At 44.3% G+C, this 25,841-nt stretch overlaps 1 protein-coding gene across 8 annotated transcripts in view; it reads right to left on the bottom strand.

The window, feature by feature from the left end:
- Nucleotides 1-277: 277 nt before the first annotated feature.
- ATP8A2 (ATPase phospholipid transporting 8A2) overlaps nucleotides 278-25,841 on the bottom strand; it is a 347,593-nt gene continuing 322,029 nt past the window's right edge. For 7 of the 8 annotated variants that reach the window (XM_054809745.1, XM_054809706.1, XM_054809723.1 and 4 more), the window contains 3 exons: nucleotides 16,037-16,128; nucleotides 2,269-7,649; nucleotides 278-860 (listed from right to left, as the gene is read on the bottom strand). In XM_054809745.1, the coding sequence (XP_054665720.1) occupies nucleotides 7,552-7,649; nucleotides 16,037-16,128 (190 nt within the window). In that variant the 3' untranslated portion in view covers nucleotides 278-860; nucleotides 2,269-7,551. The other variant, XM_054809713.1, reaches the window with a different exon arrangement.

The following is a 25,841-nucleotide window of genomic DNA, read 5'->3' as shown; positions in this document are numbered from 1 at the left end:
TATCAGGTACCTGCTGTCAGCTCACCAGTACCATTCTTATTTTGCCGTATAATCTTGTGTTTGGGGCCTGATTCGAGACCCACTAAAGGCAGCCAAGCCTTGTCCTTGGCACTAACAGAAGCAGGCCCTTAAAACACATCCAAAAAGGCATGAAAAAATAAAAATAATCCCCTCACCAGCTTTGCAGGCTAAATCTCAAATGCATTTAACATTGAACTCTTGCTGCAGAACTTGCAGGAGGGATAAAACAAACAAGCCTTGGTCCGTTGGATTGCTTTAATAAAAGGTTTATTGGAAATATTTTTGTGCAGACATACAACAGTCAACAACGCTGTTCAAAGCTACAAATTTTCTAAGTTTTCCAAACCTTCTAAAAATACAAGTAAATGACCTTCATTTGTATTCAGTCTGGGAGGGAAACAAACTCCACTGTAATGCGATGCTGTATTTAAACTACCAGAGGACATTAATAGGACGTGAAAATGGTAACACTTCTAGAGGAAAAAACCCACACACCACCGCTGCTCTGCTGGGAGCCAATTAAACATCCCCCCACAGCATTACTCCTCTCTGCATATCCAGATTAAAACCTCCCCATCTGAAACAATATTTAAGCAATTCGAGTACAGATATGACAGACAAGCGGGCACACGACTTGGCTCGCTGATGAAAAAGGTGCTGTTAAACATCCTGTCACTCAAGCCGCTGAATATTTGACCTCCCAGCGCAACGGGCTGCACTTTGGGGGCAGGAGGAGGGACAGGGGGAGGTTTTAAAGTCGGACGAGTCTTCCAACACACACATGCACACATGGTCCCAGAGGGCTTGGCTGCCTCATTGCTTTATGTTATCTGGAGCCCCTTTTTTTAAAAAAAAAAAAAAAAAAAAAAAAAAAAAAAAAAAAGAGTTGAGAAACAACTTTGAGCAACTTTACAGCCTAAGAGCTCTTGACGGTAAGAGCAGCAAGTGCCTGCATTCCCTGCCTGAATCAAAATATCAACCAGAAGGGCAAAGGGGAGCATATGCACTCTGTTAAATTCCATGTTTTCTAAGAAACCTGCAGATGTTTTGAAGTTGATTAATTTATGCCAAGACGACATCTGGAACATCTTCACAAGGAAGCCACCCAGTAAGGTGGTCAGAATTTAAAACAATCACGTCTTTCTGTTAATGTTGGCTTTTTCCCCTGGCTTCATCACTCCATAATTACGAGGGGGCTGACCTCCCAGGTACGCACGGTGACAGTTTGGCAATATATTAGTCTTTTCTTCATCGTTAGACTTCTGTGTAACTGCCCAGAGCTGGGCTTGCCCACACAGAATTTGTTATTTACCCACTTCTATTTCTCTTTAGTAGCTACAGAGATGCTGAGAAAGAACGATCCCCTCGTAGCAGACTTCAGGAGAACTTGTCTCACCTTCTTCATACATAAAGGAAGGCTTTGGAGCTAAACACCAGCACTCAGCTATTTTACCTTCTGTCCACACCGCAAATGAGCGAGCCACGAATCCAAATGAAACAACCCCTCGGCTTCAGACTCTATCACAAAAAGACCCAGGTCCCCGGATTAACAAGCCCCTTCCACCAGCCTGGGGGAGAGGAACCTGCCCAGGAGCAACACCCAAGGAGAAGCCCCATTAACTCTCTGTGAAAGACACTCCCTGTCAGGACTGAAATCATTTCAGTGCTCAATTCCTGTGGGTCCATGAGGCAAACAGCAGTCAGTAAACAATTTAGCCATCTGTCATAATCCAGAAAACAACCTGCTAGAACCGAGGGACGCCAAGCAGGGGGGCTTCTGGCAGGGACACGTTCCCTTTCTCCAAGCCCAGGTCTCAGCCTGGGGTCAGAGACAGCTCAGCTTCAGGTGATAACGGAGCTTTGCAAGCTCACAACGCAGCTCTCTCCCTCCCTTCCCACAGCCGCACAAAGGAACCAGCTTTATCATAGCTCTTCAGGGAAGACCAAGGAATCCCTCTCCTCCCTCGCCACTAACAGCAGCAGCGGTCTCGGCCAAGCTCTTTCGTTTCCCAGTCCCTTCACCCCTCCAAGAGCACGTTCCTGGCCAGATAAACCTGGCCAGGCTGCTGCTCGCTGAGAAGCTATCACCTTTGGGATTCGCTTGTATGACTCAGCAGCACAGGGCACTTTCTGGTTTTCATTTGCGAGCAAGGCTCCAAGCCTCCATTAATCGTGCTGCTAGGCGTGGAAAGGTACAGAGAGAGTACATCCACGTAGATTTCTTTTGTTGTCATCTATTGTACTGACCTGTTCTGTGGTCTTCTCCAGACACACAGCTCTGGTCACAAGCACTGAAGGGTGGTGGAGGCTCTCTTGGGTGTCTGGAGAATGATGAAGCTTTCGGGCAAAAGAATCTGAGCTCTCTCCCTCCTGGAGCTATTTGGTTCTGAGAAGTCAGTGTAAGCGAAATCATAAGACTAGTGAAAATAAAGTGGGAACAGGGTTGTGTTAACTGTGTAATCAAACCAAGGAGACTTGCCCCAATGCCTCACAGGAAGAGAAAGCTCTAAGAAAATAATCAACATGTATGGTTTCACCAAACAAAGCCCCGAGCCTTTCATGTATGGTACAGAAAATGGATAAAAGCACGTTTCGCTCTATTCTAACAGGAATTGTTTGCAGTCAACCCAGAAGGCTCAGCATCAGAAGAACAAACTCTAGAAACATCCATCAGAAAGCTCAGGTCATGTCAAAGGCCCGACCTCATCAGCACTAACAGGTCATTTCCAAAGAAGCAGGGGCTGTTGCTCCTGGAGCAGCTTGTCTCACCCCTCTGGCCACCGTCTCTGATACAAAGACAACCGTGCCATCATGTTATGGAACGGGCAGCTCCTCGGGGCTGCCCCTTTCAGCCTGGCTGGAGAGTCACCCTTCAGAGTGGGAGCTGGGACAGAGCTCTGGCACAGAGGGCTTCTCAGGAACAGTGACACAGCTGCAAACAAGCAACATGCTAAAGAGAAGAGTCATTGCCTGTTCACTCACTCACCAAGCAACACAGTTGCTCACACAAGGCCTAACCAGTGGGATGGGACTGGGCCGTGTACAAGTCCAGTCATCAGATTCATAGCCTGCTGAGTTGTCATCTCTTGTACATCTCTTTACACTGTCTGCAGTGACAAATTATGAGTTATGGCTAGGAACAACACGTGGACTTGAATTCCAAACTCTCCCCATCTGACAGGCATTTTGTGCCTTCAACAACTACTTGTGCAACAGCCCCAGGGCTGTGCCCAGGGGCCCTGCAGGTACAAGGTAGGGAGGATCCTCTTGGTGGAGAGGGAGATCCGCTTGGTGCTCAGCACCCTCGAGGAGGCATGGAGCTGCAGCACAGACAGATTCTGGAAGACTTAAGTACAAGGGTCGTTCCTGATAGGACAGAAGAAGCCCAACTGTCTGGAGATTGAGGAACATGCATGGTCAGTGCCACATTTCTGAAGCAAACTGCTACCCAGATGCATCAGGCATCAGCCAACTTCTCCTCCAAGCCATCAGGTATTTCATATCATCACTGTTTATTGTTAGACTCAACAAGACACAAAGAGCTCTCCCTGCAAACCGACTGAAGTTTAAGGCATTGATGCTGCGTGATGATCCAAAACTAGGGTAAAATATCTTCAATGCCTTAAAACTAGGGAGAAATCTGACAAATCCAAAGTGCTTCTTGGGAGTGAACACCCACTCAAGGGCTGCTTTGCTTCAAACTTGAGCTGTAAGGCATAACAGCAAAAGTACAGTCCTCAGAGTATTTAAGAATGAAATTAAGTCATTATTTATAAAACTGGAAAATGTAAATAGGGCATCACTAGTCTGCACTGATGACTGGAAGCAATGCAAAACAGTACATTTGGTGACTTAGCCCCAAAGGGCAAAATAAGCTTGCAGGACAGGGACAGCGTAAGGACCCTGCACCTCTCAAGCTCTTGGGGTTGTCTATAGAGGGCCAAGTTGCGCCCAACGCAGCCGCTGACCAGGCCGTAACCCTTGCATTTCACTTATTCTGGTCCACCGGAACTTTCTCTTCTTTATTTATGAGCATTGACTGTCTCGCAGCAAACACGCTCCAGTACATGCTGTAAAAATAATGTAATCTTGGTAACAGGAGACTTCCCTGCAGCATCTGCTATTAGCTGCTGGCTGCGGCAGGGGAAGAGACTGCGCATTTTTGGCGTGCACTAAGAGGCATGTGGTCTAGTGAAGTGCAGATTAGCGAGGCTTGACTGTTATCTTAATTTACAGCCCATATAGTTCATGTTAACTCCACACACATTTTAGATACATTAGCAGCTTAGTTTGACTCAAATACTTTTGTTGGTTATTCGCCATTTCTCCTTGACAAGTTATTACTGACTTCCCATGCTAGCTCCCTACAGCAAGACCTGAAGCCCTGTCAAGGAAAAGAAAATGTCAACAGACTGCTCAGCAGCGCTCAGCTCAGGCTCCCGCTCACCAGCTCTAATTTGCTACTAGGCAATCGTTAAAGGAACAGCAGCTTCTATGCAAGCAGTGATTATGGCGTTACAAAAAGGAGCACCCAGGTTTAATTCTGGAAAATCACCACTTCCTTCTGAATGTTCAGCCCCCCCCCCCCCCCCCCTTTGGTCAGTGCAGAGCGCTGCCCAGGAAACCCTTTTCTGATCAGCCCTAGGTAGTTAAATCTGGACAGTCAAGCAGAAAGCTCCCATTCCTTCTGCTCCGATAGCCTGTCTAGTTGATAACGCTTTCACATAGCGCTTTCAAAGGTTGCTGTTACTGCTACATGGGTTTGCATTAATGAACAAGGAATTCTGTTGATGCAGAGCAGCTGCCCTTCTCCTTTTGCTAACGCACCACCGGAATACACCTCATCATTGTTCACCGAGACGAGCAACTCCAACGGCCAGGCTACAGCATATTACAATACATTAATTCCTGTAATGACTCCGAAGAACAAGAAGAATGCCAGGTCTTGACCTGGGTGGGCTCTACAGGATTAACTCAGCTAGAGATTAAGGCCTTACAGTGATGATAAAGTCTGACCCGCTAGCCCCGGTGTCACATACTGTATAGCGCTGTGATAAACCCCATGTGTAATTCCCATTGAGCTGACATCCAACACACGCACCTCAATCTAAGCCACTATTCACTCTAGGGAGGGTTTGTGTTTGTGACACTCACTGACCTCAATTTACAAAGAGGTCAAAATGATACAGCCCATAGTCTGCACTAATAAAATAAATCACATTAGATGACAGCTGCTCCTCCCCAGCATCTCTCATTATGTTCTGTAAAACTTTGTTGCACTAAGTTAAGGACAGAAAAGACTCCAGGATCCTTTCCATTCTCTGCTCAAAACACTTACTTGCCCTTCTTCATTATTCAGAGGTTTTTACAAGGTTTTTTTTCGGTATCCTCATGAAAAGCCTCCAAATTGTTTACATACCAATGTTTAGTGTATGGCTTAGAGTACAAAGACTAAGCTGATCTCTCTTTGTCTCGGTGGGAAGTTAATTTTCCTTGTGTCCTTACAAAAGGAAGAAACAGTTAACGGTTTTGAGGACAGGCTTACACCACACATTTCCTAAATAGATTTTGTTTCTAAATAAAACAAAGTGTTTAACAGATTAGATCAGCACTAAGATTTAAAAGTGCCTGGGATCAGGTTGAGCCTCCCCTTATTTATCCTCTTTACTAGTATTCGTGCCTTTAAACAAAATTCATCTCCCAGAAAATATGTACACCCACACTTGGCCCCTTGACATTCATGCCTATGGCAAAATTATTTGCACGTTTCCCTTATTGCATAATTGTCTCATTAGCACTGCAGAAAGGTGGTGATGACTTTTCCTTCTGTGCCATCAGCCTAATCCAAGAGCAATCCTGCCTGGTGCTGCAGGAGCAAAAGTTGCTTTTTAACGTGGAAGGGGACTCTGAGCCTCTGAGGTGGCACTGGGAATTGAACTGCGACACTCGAGTGCTGGCATTTACTCACAACCCTTAAGGAAGATTAAGCCAGTGGGCCAGGCTGGCGTTTTCCTTTTCCTTGGCTATACATAAATATTCATATTCAAATTGCTTTCGGATATATTTAAATCAATAAAAAGTTCTGGAAGACGGTCAATAGGGCAAAAAACAGCGCCAACTTTTTAAATGTACAGATGTAGTATATACATTAACCACGAAACCTGGCTAAAACACAGCAGTATTTACTTTATACTATTCAGAAACATGGCTTGGCGACTAAAATTAATAGAACTTGTCTGGAGGACAGCATAAGCTTTCTAAGAGCTCTTTCAGCTTTAACTTATGCCCCAGTTTTTGCCCTTTTTTTTTTTTTTCCAAAATTCCAATCTATGCAGCAGCACGCCTGTCCCACTGGCACAGCGAGGCCGTGGAGCCAGCATTCCTTCCAGGGCTCACGCGTCCGAGTGTGTCAGGAAGCCTGTTGATGGATGGGATCTAGAAGAGGGGCTGGTTTGGCTGAACAAACAAGCAGCAGGTCTCCTCTTCACAATGACCAGCTCTGTGTGTGTACATGTGTGTGCACGCACATGTGTAAACCCTTCCTAACTTTCCTTCACCAAGCCTATCCTACCTGGTCAGGGGAATGCTTCTTTAGGGTTACAGCATCAGCCTCCTGTGCGGATGCTCATCATCTTTCTCAACATCTGACAAGCTTGCACCTTTTAAGTTCTCACTGTTTTGTTCTATTGTTAGAGTGGGAATGGGATCATGGAGGGAATCCCCTGGCTACATTTGAAGTGCACGTCCAAACACAATCTGCAGAGTTACCAGGAGGCACCTACTTGAGTTCATCTTTGTGCACAATGCCACATGCTCAAGTCAGCTGCCCTGCCAAGCTCTCTGTCCTCCACATCCTAGCTTTGCAAGTAAGCTATTAATTGGGTTTTAGAAAGCTAAGATAGAGCCCTAATAAATCTTGTAAGAGGGCAAGAAATATTCTAAGTAATTCATTGCTATCTTGTGTTATTCTGTCGTAAGAAGGCAAATAAGCATTTTTAGCTACAGAATGTGTTACAATCAAAAATTTTATGCCAAATTGTCTGTTAAAAATTTCAGCCACATTAGTAAACAGTGAATATTAGAGGGAGTAAGGTCTGCATGCAGCCGTGTGCACTTGGTCTGTGAGTAACAAAACAGGAAATCTCAGCACCCCGTTCCAATTAAGCAAAGGCTAATTTTTCATGGAACATAAATTTCCTACTTTTCTCCCAGAACAACCTTATGCTGATGTTTTAAATAGTGGTAAAACATTGTTTTTAATTTCACACCTCACATAACACAGTCAAATGCTTCATAACAACATAAACGAAACTTTAGGCAGAGCTTTGCAACTGAATTCAAACAATGATTCCCCCCCACAATATGAACTCAAGGTCTGCAGGGAGAACACAAAAACTTGTTGGCTAAGGCCACAGAAATGAGTTCTCTGGTGTTTTGGCTGCTGCTGCCAACTCTAGTCAAGAATGTGTTAACAGTGGATGCATTGATCCAAATCCCATTGTTCCCACCACCCATCAAGTACAGAACTATTTATTCTACTTCTGCTTTCCTTTTGGTTGTATCGTAGGATCGAACAACTTGCGACTGGGAAACAACACCGTGTTCTTCTTGAGAAAACGCATACCCATCTGAAAAAGGAAAGAAAGAAAAAAATAAATCACTGGAGTTCAGCTCAAGGGCACAGCCCATTTTTAGGAACAGTTTTAGGCATCACTAGAGTTACATGACTGAGACTGCAACAATCTTAATTTCTACGCTGCGCTTGCGTCACTTACAGCTGTGCACTACATGGCCCACATGGCACAGAAAGGATGTGACGCCTGCTGCCGGCTCTGTCTTACTGCTCCCTTCCCCAGGCCAGGGTAGCGTACACGGTCAACACTGTCCTCTGAGTTAACCTGACTAATAAACTACAGACGGATTTGGACACTGTGGTTACTCCCGTAGTGGCAGAGCTTCTTTACAGACTTAACATTCAGGTAGAGATTTGCATTTTGGCTCGACTCCTCTACAGTCTGCTTGCTATCAGCAGCTTCCCTGGAGGAACATGGAAATGTCTAGACCACAACTGGATCTGAGTCACATCTTCCTCTTAACTCTATTCAGGAACTTTTTTGTACAAGTTTCCAGGTGGCATCTGACAAATCACACTGAGAAAGTCTCGATTCTCTTGGCCTGTCATTCGCATCTTGACTAGAACAAATGTACATCTTCTGGAGGTCTCTATTTTGCACAAGTTAATCTTATTAGCTAGCACAATCCTCTGGTCTCCCTAGAAATTACTCAGATGAAAATAACCATGTGTCTGATTTCTTTTAAAGTACTGTGGACAAGGCAAGTGACATTTCTGACATCATCTGCAAAACACCACATGACTGGTAAAACAGTCACAGCAGCTTGTGGGCCAGCGTGGGGAAACATCAAACAATATTTAAAGCAGATATGACTCTACAGAAAATTCTGAATGGAAAACTATAACAAAGGACAGCAGACTATGACACCAAGGAAAGGGGATTTTCAGGTGAAAACGGGTAACCAGAAAGGAAAAGAAGGGCAGACGAGCATAGTTACAGAAACGGGAGAAAGGGGGAAGTCACAGGCTATACGGAACCAGGCAATGCTCTCTAGCAGGAAAGCAGGCAGGAGTCAGGAGGTGTGAACTCCGCCTGGGAGAACCCAGAACCAGCCAGTACCATGGCTAAGTCTCCATGGGCAGCTCTCCATCTCCCCCAAACACCTCTGGAAGCTGGAGCTTGTGAATTCTGAATCCTGCCCTAGATCTACCCCAGGCTCAAAGACACAGTATCAGATAAGGACAGACATCCCGTGTACTACCCAGAGACCTAGCGAATGTCTTTCAGGAGTCCTCCCTTAACAGGCTCAAGGCATATTTGCCCTATATCAGGTACCGAGGTGAGATAAGGTTGGAGCATGACACAGAGGGACCCTGTGACAGAATGGCACACAGGGCTGAGGACCCTTGTGAGGCAGGAGGGGTGCGAGGCCCCTAAGCAGCTCGGTGCTGCAGACCAAACTTCCCACGAGCCTGAACCCAGCCTGCTTTGAAGCAGGTGACCGATGCTGGTAGCCAGGAGAAGTCCAGGCAGCCAGAAATGAGCTGTGTCCCGAGTAAGGCTTGTTAAAGCTTCACCTTGACAACTGAGTTGAGACCAGATGAGCTGACCACAGATGCTCTAAGGACTCTTGGATCTTTTCCTCTGGCTGATGCCTGCACACAGGGACAGTGTCAGCGAGTCCTATACAGATGTAAACTGCTGCGAGAAGAGTCCCACAACATCAGGGATGACGACTGTTCAGTTAATGGAGAGGATTGTCTCCGCTCCCACAGAAAGCGGGTAAATGTCACCGCTGAAGCCACAGGGACTTTGCTGTAGATCCGAGCTCTGAAGGCAGAACGCACACTCCCTTAGCAGGAGAGCACGCGATCAGCGGGTTAGCTGACCTGAACCACAAGCACGGTAGGAAATCTTCGCCAGTAAGTGGAAGGGATTCAAACAGAAATACATCATCCAGAACTAACTCCAGTCACATCTCCCTCTTGGAGTGATTGCAGGAGTGGATGAACTTTGATTTGATTACATGACCGATCATCCCAGCATCCCATTTTATGTTCCCTGAGCAATTCAATGGCAATATACATACAGCTACGGAGATACAGGTTAGGTTTTTCTGCCTCTAGATTAATGTTTACAAAACACACACACAAACCACAAACTCTCTTTTGGAAAAAGTACACGTATGCTGGACAATTGCAAAGGAAATATGATTTACGAAACAGGCCTTCATTTAAAAAAGAATGAGTTCACACTTAAATACCTTCAGTGGGTTTGTTCCACGCTAAGGGCCAGCCTACTGTTAGCTTTTTTGGCTAAATTCTCAATGGAAAGTCAAGTTGGTCAAAGACCGCAAGCTAAAGCCCTAAAAGACTGAAGTCCATGCCCTGGTCTGCAGCAAGGTGGCTTTGCTATATTTACTTACTAGGTAAGGTAATTCAGCACAGTAGATTCTTCAGCTGCCGTAACTACTGCAAATCCAGCACTGAGCGCACGGGTGTATGGAGCCCATCACCCCCAGGTATCTTCCCATGACCCCCGCTTGCTTCCAGCACTAGCACAGGGCAATGAACAGCCAGGCAGCCCCAGCACTCAGCAGAGCCAACTCAAAATGCCATCAAAGTAATACGTTCACTACTCTCACACCAGTAGGTAACACCTTACCAGGACAAAAAATTTCAGGCTAAGACGAATGGTTAAGAATACCAGTGGTATCCTTACGTCCTCATGTTCTCGATCCATCCTGAAATATCAGCAATGAGGGGTTTGTGCAACATCATGGGAAAGGCTGTGACCCCCATACTTGCACGCTGCCCTACATAGCTGAAGCTCAATATTTGGCAGTTTATTTAAAACTTTTCCTGTTGATCTCTACACAGGAAGATGAGTTCATATTACATTTTTTTAATTCACATTACAATTAAAATTGAGCTTCAAGCTGTTCAGGCAGCTGACTGTGCCTTGCTCGAGTCCCATCCACACTCCCCAAGCAGCCCTACATTTCCACTATTTTCAGACCTCATCCAAAAACAATGAAAGTTTCCATCTGCCTGTTACCAGGGAACTTTTCGGAAGTTTGAACTTTTCCCCCAACGCTGGTTTTAAAACCACACCTATGAGCCTGCCCTGGGAACAAGGCCCTCATTGTTTGGCTGTCCTGGAGCAGCCCAAGGAAGGAGCACGTTTCTTTGGGGCTTTCTGGGCACAACCCACTCACGGCTGTCGCAGAAGGAAGGACCTTTGTACTCGGAGGCTTTCTATTAATGGAGGAAAGGAACACTTTTGAATATCTGTCAGTGGGGCTCATTTGTTAAGAGGAGATTCACGTTCTCATCAAATCTAAGGTTTCACCTGTACCAGATATTATCAGGCAACCTACTGAATTTTAAAAGCATCCTGTTGGGGTTTTTTTAAAGCTTTGATATTCTATTAGTAGATCAGAATCTAGTCTCCCATTAGGTTTCTAATTTAACACACTCTTCTTCTGTTCACTGCAATGACTATTCTGGTCTGTGCAAAGCTGGATTAGAGAAACGGTCTCCATGTGTGTCTTGAATACAGACAGTAACGCTGCACAAGCTCAACAGCCCGCTCACATACAACAGCTTCCAAGACCAGGACCAGAAAGGGTGCAGAGCGCTCTTTTTATTCCAGAAAATCTGCTCATGGAAGCACTGCGTACAGTTATAGTCACTTCAGGGATTTATTTTAGCGGCTTCCTACTCCTTGCACTCTCCTCTGATAGACTTGAACTGTCTGTCCCTGGGTTTGTTTAGTCCAACCAGCAAGAGGGCAGCTCTCGCTGGAACCTTGTCTTCTGCAGCGTTCCACTGTTTCATATGCGCAGTGGTACTACAGTTTAGTATATGTAGTCCTTCAAAGAAAAATGCCCAGATTCAAATCCACTAAAATTAAGTTTTAGTGGGGATGGGAGGGGCTTAGTTTTGGGGGGATGGGAGGGGCTTTTTGAAAAAAAAAAATCTCTTTTAGGAAATGTTGCTTCTTAGATACCAAAAATCTCTCTGACATAATAAAAATCAACGTTAGGGTATCACTTGGCCAGCAAAATTCTCTCTCAGGCCAAACATCTAGTTCTGCACTGTTTTTAAGGAGATTTGCTATGACGTCGCAGTTCACATTCACCAATCAAGCAGGAAATGCTAACTCAGCTTTGACTTCTCCGGCAATCCTCTTCCACTTATCCTGGGAAAGTCAGAGCTGCTTCAAATCTTGAACATTTTGACTAAAGCTTACAGACAGAAATCATTCACTTCTCTGCTGATAAACTATGCCTGTGTTTTCGAAAGGACCCAAGAGGAATTCCTTACAAATGGTCCCATCCCTATCGTCCCAGACACTCACCTACCGGCACGTGCATGTAGAAAACAGCCAGATGCCACAGCATCAATTCTAAACTAATTATTCATATTTCTTAAGTTGATTTTAAAAAATTATAACTCACTTGGCAGTCAACAAATATACAGCTTGGAAAAAACACAGAATAATATATATATTTCAAACACATGCAAGGTAAGAGGAAATGGAGTCTAAAAAGCATCTCAAGTAGTTACCCTGTTGTTTTTCAAATCAAAATGCACCAGCAGAAAAGTGAGAGGAAGAAGGTGTCTGGAGGAGAAGGAAAATAAATGGTGGGATTAGAGTCCTCAGCATGAACACATTATTATTATTTATTATTCGCCAGCCCCCACACTGTGAAATGAACCTCAGATGACAGGTGCTTTTTCTCCATTGATTAATAAGGTGCAAACCATACGCTCTGCATTCAGATTTACTCTGTGCAATCACCATATTCTGTCAAAGGAAGAAGGATTTTCTTTGCTAGCATAGGAAATCTGGGCCAAGTGCAGTAATCCTCATTCAGGCACAGCGCTCTGCATTTCAGGGGGAGCTCTGCCGGAGCAGTGCTTAGCGAGAGCAGGATTCAGCTGTTTTTAAGAGCATGCTGAGACAAATGACAACTAAACATTGGCAGGGGGTATTCTGAATTACAGGAGGGGAACTGCACTACAGGGATGGCATGGGACTTCCCTTAAAGACGGGCAGGTCTGAGGGTACCTGAGCAAGTGGGGAGCATCACCCTTCCCATCTTGCTGGTGAGGCTCTGGGGGCACAGGTGATACAGGTCAGTCATGCAGAAGGAAAGGGAAGGTCAAGAACCATCTTTTGTATCCACAGTGCTTGTCTAAAGGAGATGCTATTTTCACAAAGTCACAGCAAAAAGAGACATGAACTTGGATGGAGACTTGGAGAAAGCTCACCTGGAGAAAACCTCATTGCCAGCAAACCCTCTGAGAGGGAGAGCTTTTGGGAGTCATTATTGCTCCTTCCCTAGAGTATGAGCCCCAAAGAAATATCCGAGGAGCCTGGTGGCATTTCCTGCTCACTCTTAAGAGGCTTTAGAAAGCAGATGGCAATGGGCAATCTCTGATTTCACCAGGCACCTTCATCAGGAGCTACACCAAGCCCAGACGCCAGCACCATCACTGCTGCCTACAAGATTCCACTGAGATGGTTTTATGCTAGCACACGGGCTGGACAACTGTATAAAACTCTTCCACTAAAGTCTTGTGACAATGCCATCCAACAGGAACTTCATCATATTTATTTATTTAAAGTTTTCATAAACCTTCCCAGAAATTATACTGGTAGGAAGGAACCACATGATCTTAGACAGTGAAGTTAGTAGACAGATTCTTTTCATGCTTCTGGCAGCTCTACATGATTCAGGAACACAAAACCAAAGCCAGAGCAAGGAAAACAGCCATGAAGGTCTTACGCACTTTAAGGGCATACCATTCCAGATGGACAGCGGCTACTCTCCGAGGCAGCCACTCTGAGCCAGTTTTTTGACTTGGAGGCAGCGTTTAAGAGATTAATCCTGGCTGGCATGCCTGTATGGCACTGACGCTGCACTGGCTCCGTGGCTCTGCCCCACGCTTTGGGGGCTGGATCTGCCAGAGCCTGGTGCTGTACAGGAGCACCCCAGCCACACATCCTGCCCAAAGGTCTTATGTTGTGCTAACGCTTTTGGAGAGGGGCTGCCTCACCAACAGAGAGCTAAGGAAACACACCGAGGGAGCTTCTGCCTTTTGATACAGGACTCTGCAGACTTACCTCAGTCATCTTCTTCCTCTCACCATGGACCACTAGTAGTAGCCCTGAAATTCCCCATGAGATTTTTCTCCTTTCCATGTGATTGGAAACAAAGTTATTTAAGCATTGTTTCCTCTCCAAAAATTTGGAAACAGTTGTTGTCAAAAATAAAGCGACTCTCAAACTCTACATTCCATGCTAAGAAATTTAATCCCATTTTCCTTCCTTGTTTGGACCAAGGCAATTGATTAGCTTAAGCCTTTGTCAGCTCTAACTAAACAAACCATTTTCCTGCTTTATAAGCAAGTGTCAGATTCTGAGTTGAAGTCACACAAGCAATTTTTTGGAAGAAGTGGCCTTTGCAGGCTGGGAACTTGGAGCCTGGTGGAAACATATGAACAGTTCAAGACTTCAAACAGAGTGCTTGTAGTGTGATTTAAGATATTGGCCCAGCATGTCAAGGCTACTGCCCTATCCATCAACTCTTTGCTTTGAAGATTTCTAGCATTTAGTAAACAGTTGTACAATTTAGGGTTGTGAAAACAGCACATATGTTCCCTGGATTTCACATGGCCTTGTACACATAGCAGCTATGCGACATTGGAAAATAACATTTGACAAGAGATGACAGAAGTTTTTAAGAGTCATGAATATTCCATAAAAAGCGTTTTTCAATCCTAACAGCTTCACAATCAAAATTTACGTTCATGTGAAAAACAGATGGCTGATTGTAACCTGTCCTGACCAGCCTGACTCATTTAGCATGTAATCATTTGCATTTATAGGGAAGCTGGTTATACAAAATAAGGTTTATTTCAATATCTCATTTTTCTTTCCCAATAGCTATTCACCTACTAACAACCTGCTGATGTGTTCTACCAGACCAAAAGCATAGATCAAGTCTGACTAGTCACCACTGGTGTATCTCCTTTCTGCACTGTGGTAAGTCTCTACAGCAGACTACTCTGACAGCAATTTATTTACGCATTTTATGGATTTCCTCTGCCAATCATCACCTTTGGAAATCTCCTCAAAGACCGTGTTTGCATGTCCAAAGCCGTGCTGCTGTCAACATCCCTGGCTCCTTGACGCACAGGATTAAATCCTGGCAGGAGCACATGGGTCCACAGGGCTGCTCTGTGCACCGGCCTCTTTTCCCAGGAGCAATGGGATTGATCGCTAAAGACCCTACATCCCTTGACAGTGATGGCCTTCCAACAGCTCTATGAAGGACAAAGACTAGCAGATCTGTCGCTGTCCCACCCCTTTTAATCAAATTCCCCATGGAAAATAGCAATACCTCAGGCATTTGGGTTCTCAAATCCCAGCCCTTCCCTCATGGCCTGAACCACAACAGTTTTGCTACAGAAGACGACACAGCCAAGAGCAAGATTTGTCTTCCCTGGGATTCTTAAACAGTCAGAGGTGTCACTTCTCACTGCAACAGCAATACGAAACCCAAATCCCAAGTGCCTGCCCCTTGCCCTGCGCGCAGCAGTACGGCACGCTGGGGGGCTATTTTCTTTGGTAAGATGAGCATATTTTGACTACCAGTTTAATCACAAGAGAGACTGCATTTTACCACTAGAAGGGGTTGACTGGTCCTCGAGACAGTGTGGTCCTTCAGCGTATCTGGCCTACAGAGCTGTTAGATTATTTTTAATGCTGTGGAAGTCTTTCTAACACTGAAAAAACTGTCAGGTCCAGCAGATCAAGGCCTGTCGCATGTTCCTCTAGGAAGATGAATACATGGATGACCTCTACAACAAGAAGAAATGCAATCTATTCCAAATAGCAGCAGTAGTGAGGTGTGAACGTTGCTTCTCTTCTCCCAGCACAGGACAAAGAGGGAGAGGAGAGAGGCAGCTCTGCACACCATGGCTTTCCTCATCAAAACCACACAGAAACCCTAAGCGGCATCCCTGAAACATCGCTGTATTCTTAGCTAACCACAGCTAATACGACTTCTCATAAAGAAACCATCTCTATTTAAGCTAGCCTCTATCACAACATTTATTTTATCCTGCAGAGTTTTTGATTTTACAGTATTCTTGAGACTATCAGGATTTTACATTTAGAGAACCTGCGTACTGGGATTTTGTCATTTGGGCCTGTTGATTGGATCCTACAGAGATATCCACATTTGAGCTCCACTTGCCTAGGGCCAAATACACTAATTCCACTTCCAAATGTGTGTGTCTTGGCAGCTCAGCCTCTGCGCTAGATTATCTCTACCTACAATTTAATTAAAAAATAATCACCCTTCGCTTCGCTCATCTGGGACTGACTGCTGTGAAACACACATGCGTACACGATCCGCTACTTACGTGATACACTTTGCTGGACAGAATGAGCACGGAAAAGGCTCGGAGGAGTTTTCCTGCCGAGCCTTTTTAACAAATGATCACGTTCGTTCACGCTGAGGGAGAGAAAAAAAAATATACCAGTGAGTAACCAGATAATTTCAAGGTAAAAGGCAACTGTATTTACAGTACTTGGAAGCTTTGACTTTGTCAGTGTTTAAGATGGTTGTAGCATGAAAAAGAATTTTCTCTTTAAACTGCACATTATCAAGAGAACTCTCTAATAATGGAAACTCCTCCTTTCTAAGGCCACTTTGTATAAGCTTGCATTTAATTAATCCATCCCTAATATTACCATCATTGTGATTTCTCAATGCCTGATTCCTACAAATTATTACAAACCATATCAGAAGTCTGACATCAAATGATACGGAACATTAAAAAGGAGATTTCTCTTTAGTATTATGTACATGAATCACAGCACCCCCAAAATGCCTTAGAGAGAAGGAGCAAAGCATTGTGGCTTAGCACATGGTAAAAGGCTTCTATCACACCCGCAAAATGGCCTGAAGCAACCAAAGGTGGGACCCAGAATTAATTCTGTCTTCTAAAGAACACTCATTTTCGCCTCCCATACTGGAAAGAAAATTTTCTAATCAGTTTTTGATTAAAATCCCCTTTGGTTTGCACAGTTCCTGTCAAAGGCCTGAAAAATTATTACTGAATTTACAGAAAGTGAAAATACAAACTTAAGGTGAAAAATACAGTATGCTTACAATAGGTTTAACAGATGTACACAAATCATTAGAGACACTCTCTACCTCTGATTTTTATTAAAAACACAACTTCTTTAATCAAGAACTTTGTGCCCAGAATAAACAAATGATGGCTAAGATCCTGACCTTTCAAAGCACTTAAATACGTATACAAGTCTCACTAAGTTCAATGGGGTTTTAAAATTACATAGGTGTCCAAATCTCATTGCGCTGGAGCCTCAAGTAAATGTTATATATCAGATTATTTTGAAAAAAAGATATTACAGTCTATTTTAGTTCAAAGTTCCTGTGCGATTGGGTTGGTTTTTTCCATCTCACCCTTGTTCCTAACACGGAGATGGAGCCAGTGCACAGGAGGGATCTGTCTCTAGTGCAGCTCCTTGCGGTGCCTTTATCCCATTTGCACCACATTTACACTGTGTTTCCATTTTCACAGTCTGCTTGTTCTTTCACGTCTTTACTCACACGCTGTAATTCCACCGGTTATGCTGCAAACACGGATACACATCTGAATGCCAACATCGATATCTTTCTTGGGGTAGATTACAAATTCACATACATTCAGTATAAGGAATGGAAATCCCAGCAAGCACAGCTGCTGCTGTCAACAAGCCTACGCCAGCTTTAAACAAACAACTCCCTTTCATTGAAGCAGTTTGCTAACTTCAAACAAGAAAGTAACCAAAGAATCTCTGAGATGCCTATAACATGTAATCCAGCCATGCAGGCTTACATTCCACTTAATAGTCCATTAGGGTAGTACCCAGGCTCACAGTCCTCTGTTCAGTGCATAATGAAATGTCCACGAAAGAAAGGGAGGAATCAATCTCTTTCTTCCTGTGGTCTCTAAGCTCAGACACCTGAACTAGAAACTTGTGCAGCCTATGGACCCCTCCTTAAAATCTTTACAAACTGTCAGCATTTTCAGACACTTGGTCTCTTCCCCTCCTTCCCTTGGCACCACAGAATCACACTTGCAACAGATACGACAGGTTGCTTTCCCTGCCTGCAGTCAGTAGTATTCCCTCAATATAAAATAGAAGTTGGTAACAGATTTGGAAGCAAAACTATAGACACCAAGTGAGCGCGTCAAACAATCTTTAAGAGCTCTTGGATCACGAGATCCGCATGCGTTCAAAGAAGAAAGGATCACAGGTTTCCACTAAAACCAGGGTTACAGCACGGAAGTGTCTAAAAATCTTGGAAGATCCAACTGGTTAAAAAAACCAAAGACCACCTGGCTGTAAGAAAACTAAGTACATACACAAAGAAATCGCCAACTGCTCAAAGCAGGCAGCATAACAGCGTGTACTACAACGGACCACCAGGTAAGCGGATGGCAGGCACGAAGCAAGACATGAGATTTCTCTAACCTTTAACAGGCCTCTGAAGCTGACAGCCTCCAGAATCAACCAGCAATAGCGCAAGCTAGCGATGCTGTGCTGCGCAACCTCCTGCTGATTGCGGAGGACTGCTGGGTAACTTGTAAGGCCACTGACGGCTAAGTGTAGCAGAACACTGAATCTACTGCTGTCCTGTGAATGACAGAAGTGGAATACTTGTTCATCTTCTGCAGGTAAAGGACATCATACAGGCAGGGTCTTTCCCATCTCAGCAGGAGAACCAGAGGGTGGTTTTGGATAGGTGGCTTAAAAAAGTAATCTTAAACCAATCAAAAATATTTGTTCTAAGGGACAAATAAGCAACATCTGACAGAAAATTCTTACACTGAGAATGGAACTAACCACTGCCGCAAAAGGCACGAGGAACAAATTCTTGATCTGGCTGTCTACCACACAGCAACAGACAAAGTGCAGGACGGTATCTGCGACAGCCCAGAAATGGTTAGCTCCTCAGGCTTCTACATGCAATGTGTGGAGGAAAGTGTGCTGTCGAGGGACTTCTGAACATGACTGACACACTGCGGCTCTAAGGAAGCCAAAGCCAGACTACCTTTGATACTGGTAATTATAATTACCAATTTCAAAACTGAAGTCACATATGATTTTCCCATTTGGGAAATAATATTTGATCCTATCTATGCAGAGAAAGAAAATCTCACGGAAAAATTAGAGCATTTGTGGTTTAAGTACAAGGGATGATTAAATAGACTGTAAGTCAAGACCAGTCAACTACTATAAAATGAGCTCCTGATGCACAGAAGTAAATGCAACACAGCTCTTCTGAAATAGATGAGTATTTGATTTATTAACAGATATTAGATCTCCCAATACAAGCCCTGAAAAGAAAGAAAACAGAAGTTAAGTGCGTTTCTTAGCTAAAGTGTTTGCACTGATACCTTGTCCCTGCTTTCAGAAAAGGTTTTGGTCTGCTACCAACAGATTAAAAAAAAAAAATGAAGACTTCACAGTCTCCTTCGCGCTTTGATGCAAAACTAACGATGAAGTCAGACTCACGGGCACCAGGTTAGGCCTTGCTCACAGAAATACTGCTTGTAAATCAATCCCGAGCATTAGTCATGATTTTAAGTGTTAATTCTGCTTTCCCGTGACTCAGAGCCAGTGCCTAAAACCTCCCACAGGGTCTAAGGATGGCATCTTAAGATGCATTGAGGAAAAAGGATAAGAGGTCATGAGATCATACTCTGAATATTGGATATAGCTGTGTTCATACTCAGGATCTCAGAAATGGTGTCAGAAAGGAAGCAATCACAAACCCAGACATCCTTGTGGGAGTCAGTGACCTGGAAAGCGACAGTGAAATATGCCTAAGTTGGTCAGTGAGTGACCCCAGAAGGGGTAAGGGAGAGACACCATCTCTCTGTAATTATATGAAGGACAAAGGACATAGACAAAATGCTTTGAACTAAGCCAAACAAATAGCAGCTTAGAACAAAAACTATAAAAAATGTCCCAATTTGGAAAGTTACTATGAAAAATGGATTAAAAAAGTCATTACTCAAGTCAGCTGAAACCAGGTTCAGTTTCTATCAATAATAAAGAATACCTTGTGCCAGGAATACCTCTGCAATGGCTTGCTAAGAGGTTCAAGATGATTTCTGTCTGCTTGGAAGTCTGCGCTAACAACATTACATGAATTCATTAAGCGAATGGCAAATCAAAAGCTAAACTAAAGGCAACATGTTATCTCATAACAGTATTTTCCATTCCATGAATAAAATGACTCTTCCATTTTCTTATCTGAATTGCTCGAAGGTGTCAACAGAGACCTTCATTTTATTTTTCTGTGTTCCCTTCTTCTCATCCCTCACAAACGCAAACAGCCCTTAAATCTAGGCAACAAACATCTGGCTTTACACATTCAAATGAGGTGCATCAAAACAAACAGAATAATTCAAAGCTGACGACAAGGTCCCACTGGCTCATTTGCTCAAGTAATTAAAAAAAGATGAGCTTCACCACCAATTAACCTACTGAGCACTAATTAGCATTAATGAGGATTTGTGGTACTTGGTATAGCTTGACCCAGAATGTCCTCCTGAGTCCACTAATTGGCTGGTGGCAAAAGCAGGGCTCACAAAGAAGGGAAGGTTAAAGTGGATGCAGGTGTCTCTTAAAATTGGATCTTCCCTGAGAAAACACACTCATAGCCCACTTAAAAAAAAAATTCAGGACCCCCCTTCTCTTACAAGAACTGAACTCTTAGGAAATGAGTTTGTGTTTTGCTATAATTTACTAGAGGAGATAGTGCAGGCACACCAAACGGGCAGAGACACTTCGTTGCCATCGGTTTTAACTCGCTGCCCTTCTGGATGATTCAGAATTCAGTCAGATACACACACATTAAATTATTTGGTTTTGTTTCTGCTTTTCCACTTTCTAGAAGGAAGAACTGAGCTACTAGCGAAGCCTAACCAGGGCTGCTGAAAGATGACACAAATAAAACACATATCCCAGCTGCTATCCCTGTGCCTTGAAAACACGCAAGGAACCTTGCTCTTCAGTGCAAGATACCCATCCATGGGTAAGCCCAGAAGGCAAGCGAGATACCCACTGACATATCTAGTATCTTGCCCTCTGGGCTTACCCACTGACGTACGTAGTAAGCCCAGAAGGCAAGCAAGATACTACGTATGTCAGCGGGTAAGCCCAGAGGGCAAGCAAGCATGCAGCTGTTTCTCCTGTCATCTGAATAGCTATGAACCCCCTCGCCCTAGTGCCTGCGGGTGCAGCATCACTGTTTCTTCTATCCTACGGTGCTGCCGCAGCATTTAGCAACAGGTAAATCATTGTCCAGCTTGGTTCAAAACAGAAACCCCTCCACAGCTTAGGCTGAAATTCTGCCCTTAACTCCACAGCCTCTCACCCATATGTATTTTCAAATGGAGCAGCAGATGAACCCTCATTCAGCCTCTTCCCTTCCACTGTCGCGCACTCTGTTAAACACGTTGCTGCCTGAGAAGCCCTGGCTGGCCTGCATTCCTCTCCTGTTGGAGGAAACATCTTGCAACGCATTGTCCTCGCACTGCGACAGCAGGGAGGGAAGCAGGGCAGAAGAACAACTTTTTGCAATCCAGTGTGGCTAAACATTTTAATGTGGTACAAGATCAGGAAGTTTCTGTCCCTGTCATCTTTAGAATTAAAAACTAATAATTGATTTCTTCCATACGTTCCAAACAGTAACTTTTGTGTAAGTTTGCTGTTTCTTTGTTGCCATGTTTCTGTCACTGAAAGTTACATCAACATAAAAGATGAAGAGCAAGGAAAAAAGGTCTGAAACAGACAGACTTCTCCAGCTTTGATCAATCCTAATCACCAAACCATTTACAAGCAGATTATTGATTTTCATTTCAGTCTCTTGGTTCTCAAACTTCACTAAGTTTCTTCTAAAGAAGAACCAGAGGTTCAAGCACTATGACTTCTCCCCAAGTATGACCTGGCAGAGGGGACCCACGGATCCCTCTCCGGCTGCTAGGACACACCAAGTATTCTTGAGGATTCAGTCACAAGTTCCATCTCTCACCTTTCATGCCACGTAATGCTGCTTAAAGGCCCACACCATCCGTCATGCTCCTGGTGGACAAAGAGTGAGTACCGTAACACAGAGTCTGTGGCTGCACCTTTGCAATCGGCCAGAGCAGACCTATTTTTCTTTCTCAGATACTCCCCGCTGGCTGCGTGCACTCCCCCCACTCGGCCGCAGGCCCTAGTTTAACTTGTTTTCTTTTAGTTTAGACTCCAGTGAGTTACTTGAATGCACATAAGGGAGTTGTCAGAGTTATGCAGCAGGCAGAGAGATGACAACTAACACAGGCTTGGCATAAGGAAAAAGTAAAAACAACATTCTTACAGACCAGGAATTCAAAATTAAAGCATGCAAATCCCACTAATGCTGAGGGTTCAGCAAAACTCTATATGCTCAAATGCCCCGAAGAACCCAGGGCTGCGGAAGAAAGGCCTGACTGGGCTGAGTGAGCAAATACACCTCCATCCTCTGGGCTTCAGAGACATCGCAGAGAGGAATCGCTCTCCTACAGAACAGCAAAAGTAGCGACTCTAGGCTTCTGCAGGTTTCTGTCTTTCACTCCACAAAAGGGAGATGTTATTTTTGGTTATCTAGCATTGGATTACAGGAATGTTTTACTATGAGGTCAATTGGAGTAGGAGGTCTTTTTAATTTAAAAGGCAAACAGGCATTACTGATAATGAAGCTGCAGCATAATCAAAGGAAATCTCCGGAGCATTTCACAAGGAAGCGTCTGAGGCATATAAACAGTAAAACAAAAATCAGCATTTTCTTTGCAGAGTCAGCGTCTACATACACTGCTCCTTAATCACTCAGGATCCAGCTGAAATAAAGAGACATTCAAATCCACGCTTCTTCTGCATTTTTCTATAAATACTCAGCAAGCCATCAACAAAATCCCAGACCACGGCTAGAAGACCAAAGGCTCACCAGGCACAAACCACTGGGAAATGAAGGCAGAAGTGTGGCGTATGCCACTTGCAGGCTGAGAGGTACAAGAAGTTACCTATGACTCCTGCACCATGACAACCAGGTTTTAGGGAGTCCCAGGTCCTTGCTGAGGGTTCAAGCAAGAGCCAGCTTTCCAGGGAAGCTGGAGGCCTTATGCCCCGCCACGGTATAACATCTCCATGTCTTGTTAACGCAGCAGCTCCCTTCCAGCTGCTTCCCAAGCACACCACAGCCACAGAGGAGAAACTCCCTTTCCCTAGATAGGAGGCAACTATTTAAGGAACTTTCCCTCTTTATGAGTTGTATTTGACATTGTCCAGCCAAATATTTGTCTGTTAAGCACCAAATGTGTCTGGATGTGTGGCTCTGCAAGACAGACGGGGAGCATACTTAGAGCAGCCGTGCAGTAGCAAGTTCTCCAGCCTGCAACATGCAGTACCGAGCTCGGCTCACAGATGGCTGCAAGTTGTTTATCCTGCCTGGATGTGAAAAGGTTAAGAGTGTCACACGACTTCAGCGGCAGCTACACGGACATCCTTTGCGGTGACTGATGGCTAAAGCAGTTCCTGCCCTTACCAGTCGGTCAGAGAACCTGACAGTGCTCCCCACACCATCCCACTTCCTTCAGGTCATTTATCACACGGACCCACAAGCTGATCCAACTGAGGAGACAGGGCAAAGATGGGCCCATATGACCATGGCTGGTAAGGAACGGTCTGGGAAACTCTTAAGCCAGACCTACAGCCACATCAACAAAACCCCATAGATCCACGACCCTCGCCAATGCCCTGGAGAAACACTGCTGTTACAGCTTGTGATTTGGCCGAGTAGCATGCTGCTTCACCAGAAGAGCAGCCCATTTCCCTTCCCATTACATCCAAGAGGTTTGAACGCAGGACCCCAGCAGCAGCAGGCCTCACGTCAGGGGCATGCAAGTCTACCCACGGTGCCACATCACCTCGTGCCAGTGGCAGAACCACCCTGCAACAGCGGACAGAGGCCAAGGCATGTCGCGAGCTTCAGCCAGCCCTCATGGGCAGCACCCAGACAGTCTGTAGAGTTCTGGGACCAAATTCTCCACTCTAAGCCCACAAAATTCTCCCCAAGTTGGTCCTTAAAGTTGTACGGCTAAAAGCAGGGTAAAGCTTTTCCTTTTGGTGACAAGCAAGGATGATTTACATTTTCTTTTGTCATTAACAATGTTCTAACGCAGAAGAGCCAAACGGGTCTCTCCTTTGACTCCTAAAATCACTTGGACAATCCATTCTAGCCTTCATTTTTGAGGCTGTTATTCCTAAACTTCTTTCCAAGAGTACTACTTTGAATAGAAAACAGTATTACCAAGCACCTTTTAAAAATACCATCTAAAAAAAAAAAGCAGACACTAAAGATCACATGCCTCTCTGAAAAGCAACAAACCCAAGAAAATAATAAATGAGATGTCTCCCCGCTTAGAGTGCCGTCCATTTCTAGGCACTGCAAACATTAAGCATGTGTTTATGCATTTCATTAGGGGGCAGGGGGAGGCATCGCTGTCAGCTGTCCCAAAGCCAAACTAACTTAACACAAAATTGAAGCTGCCCAGTTTTGCCTTCAACCTTTCCCAAATGTGGGAATTGACTCAATTGAAATGTTTGAGAAGCAGAAAAGGCTGAGTGTGGCTTGCTGCTTTTCAGCTATCCTCCTTTTGGTATGAGTGCTGTTTACTTCTTGTCCATAAGTGCCTCACTTTGCACTTTCTCTAGTGGGTGCTTGGTCGCATCCTCTACAGATAAGATGGCAATACAATTGCAATTATAACATTCTTTTTCTACTCATTTTTTCAGAAGTAGTCACCTTGGAGGTTGAAGTTTTCCATGCTTGGTCTCTATGTACAGGTGGTGGGAGTTTTTGATTTTTTGGTTTTGTTTTGTTTTTTAAATCCTAACTTTCTGATTTTAAAAAAAAATCCACTTACATACTTTGATTACAGCTAAAATGACTTCTGTGTTCAAAAACTCTAAACTCCTCTTATCAGGTTTTTTCTTTCTTTTCTTTGGAGGGAAAAAAAAGCTAAAGAACAGCTCAGGGCAACAACAAAATGATGAACTTTTAAAGCGTCTGGATACAACTGAGAGCAAAGCCCAGGACATTTGGTTGATCTGCAAAAAACTAAACTGCTTTTCTTCAAGCTTTTAAGTATTTGGTAATTGTCCACTAAATATTTAAGACATAGTACAACTTCTGTTTCTTGTCCTTGCTACACGTAACTTAGTACTTCATTCTTTGCCACAAATCAGAGGCGTGAATGCAGGCTGTCCTGCCTCCCCTTCCGAGATGGGGTTAGCCAGCAGAGGAGCCGAGGCCGACTGCTGAAGCCATTAGGCTGGAATAGTTGTTATGGAACAGTTCTCCTGCTGTGCAGCCTGGAGGGAAGATTTCTTCTTCTCTCCCCTGTGGAGATCCCCGGTGCCCAACCCAGTAACGCAGGATTAGGCAGAAAGATTGGCCCCTTAATCAGTTTTAACCCTCATCTTGTTATGTTCTCTTTTTTCTAATCTTTCCTTTCAATTTACAGCTTAATTTTGGCCTTTGTGCTGATACTGTACCTCCGTCAACTTTGACTTTGCTAGCAAGATTTGATCACAGCTCTAAATCCTTCTCCAGGTCACCAGGTTTTAACCTCATTTGTGCACTGGATCTCCCTCAAGGTTACATGATAAGCACAATTAGGATGTGAAATAATTAATTGCACTGGAGAAGGGGCATGTCAGCTCCAACTGGTTTGCGCTAGCAGCCGGGCACTTGGGTCCCCAGTGCCAGTGGGAGCATGATAAAACTCCCACTTTGTCCCTCTGGCCAGCTTCTGAAACCCTGTCTGCCCTCTGCTCCTTCCCACCTCTGCTCCACGGCCTCCTCGCTGCTCAACTCGGAGCAGAATCAAACCCAGTAATTTCAAGTGCCTCACACATAGGGGTTAGAACTGCCAGAAATTAACAGTACTTATTAAAACAAGGAAATAATGTGATGATTCTTTACTGATATGGGACAGGAGGGAGAGAGAGAGACACAAGTGTAAAGCAAAACAAAATTATGCATTTTCCACCCACCATACACCAATGTTTACCATATGGAATCAAAGAATTACAAAAACCCCACTGATATAATTTTATGTG

The sequence above is a fragment of the Grus americana genome, chromosome 1 (genome assembly GCF_028858705.1).
Source record: "Grus americana isolate bGruAme1 chromosome 1, bGruAme1.mat, whole genome shotgun sequence".
NCBI lineage: Eukaryota > Metazoa > Chordata > Aves > Gruiformes > Gruidae > Grus > Grus americana.
Note: the sequence above shows the minus strand (reverse complement) of the source record. Positions and strands in the feature narration are given on the sequence as shown.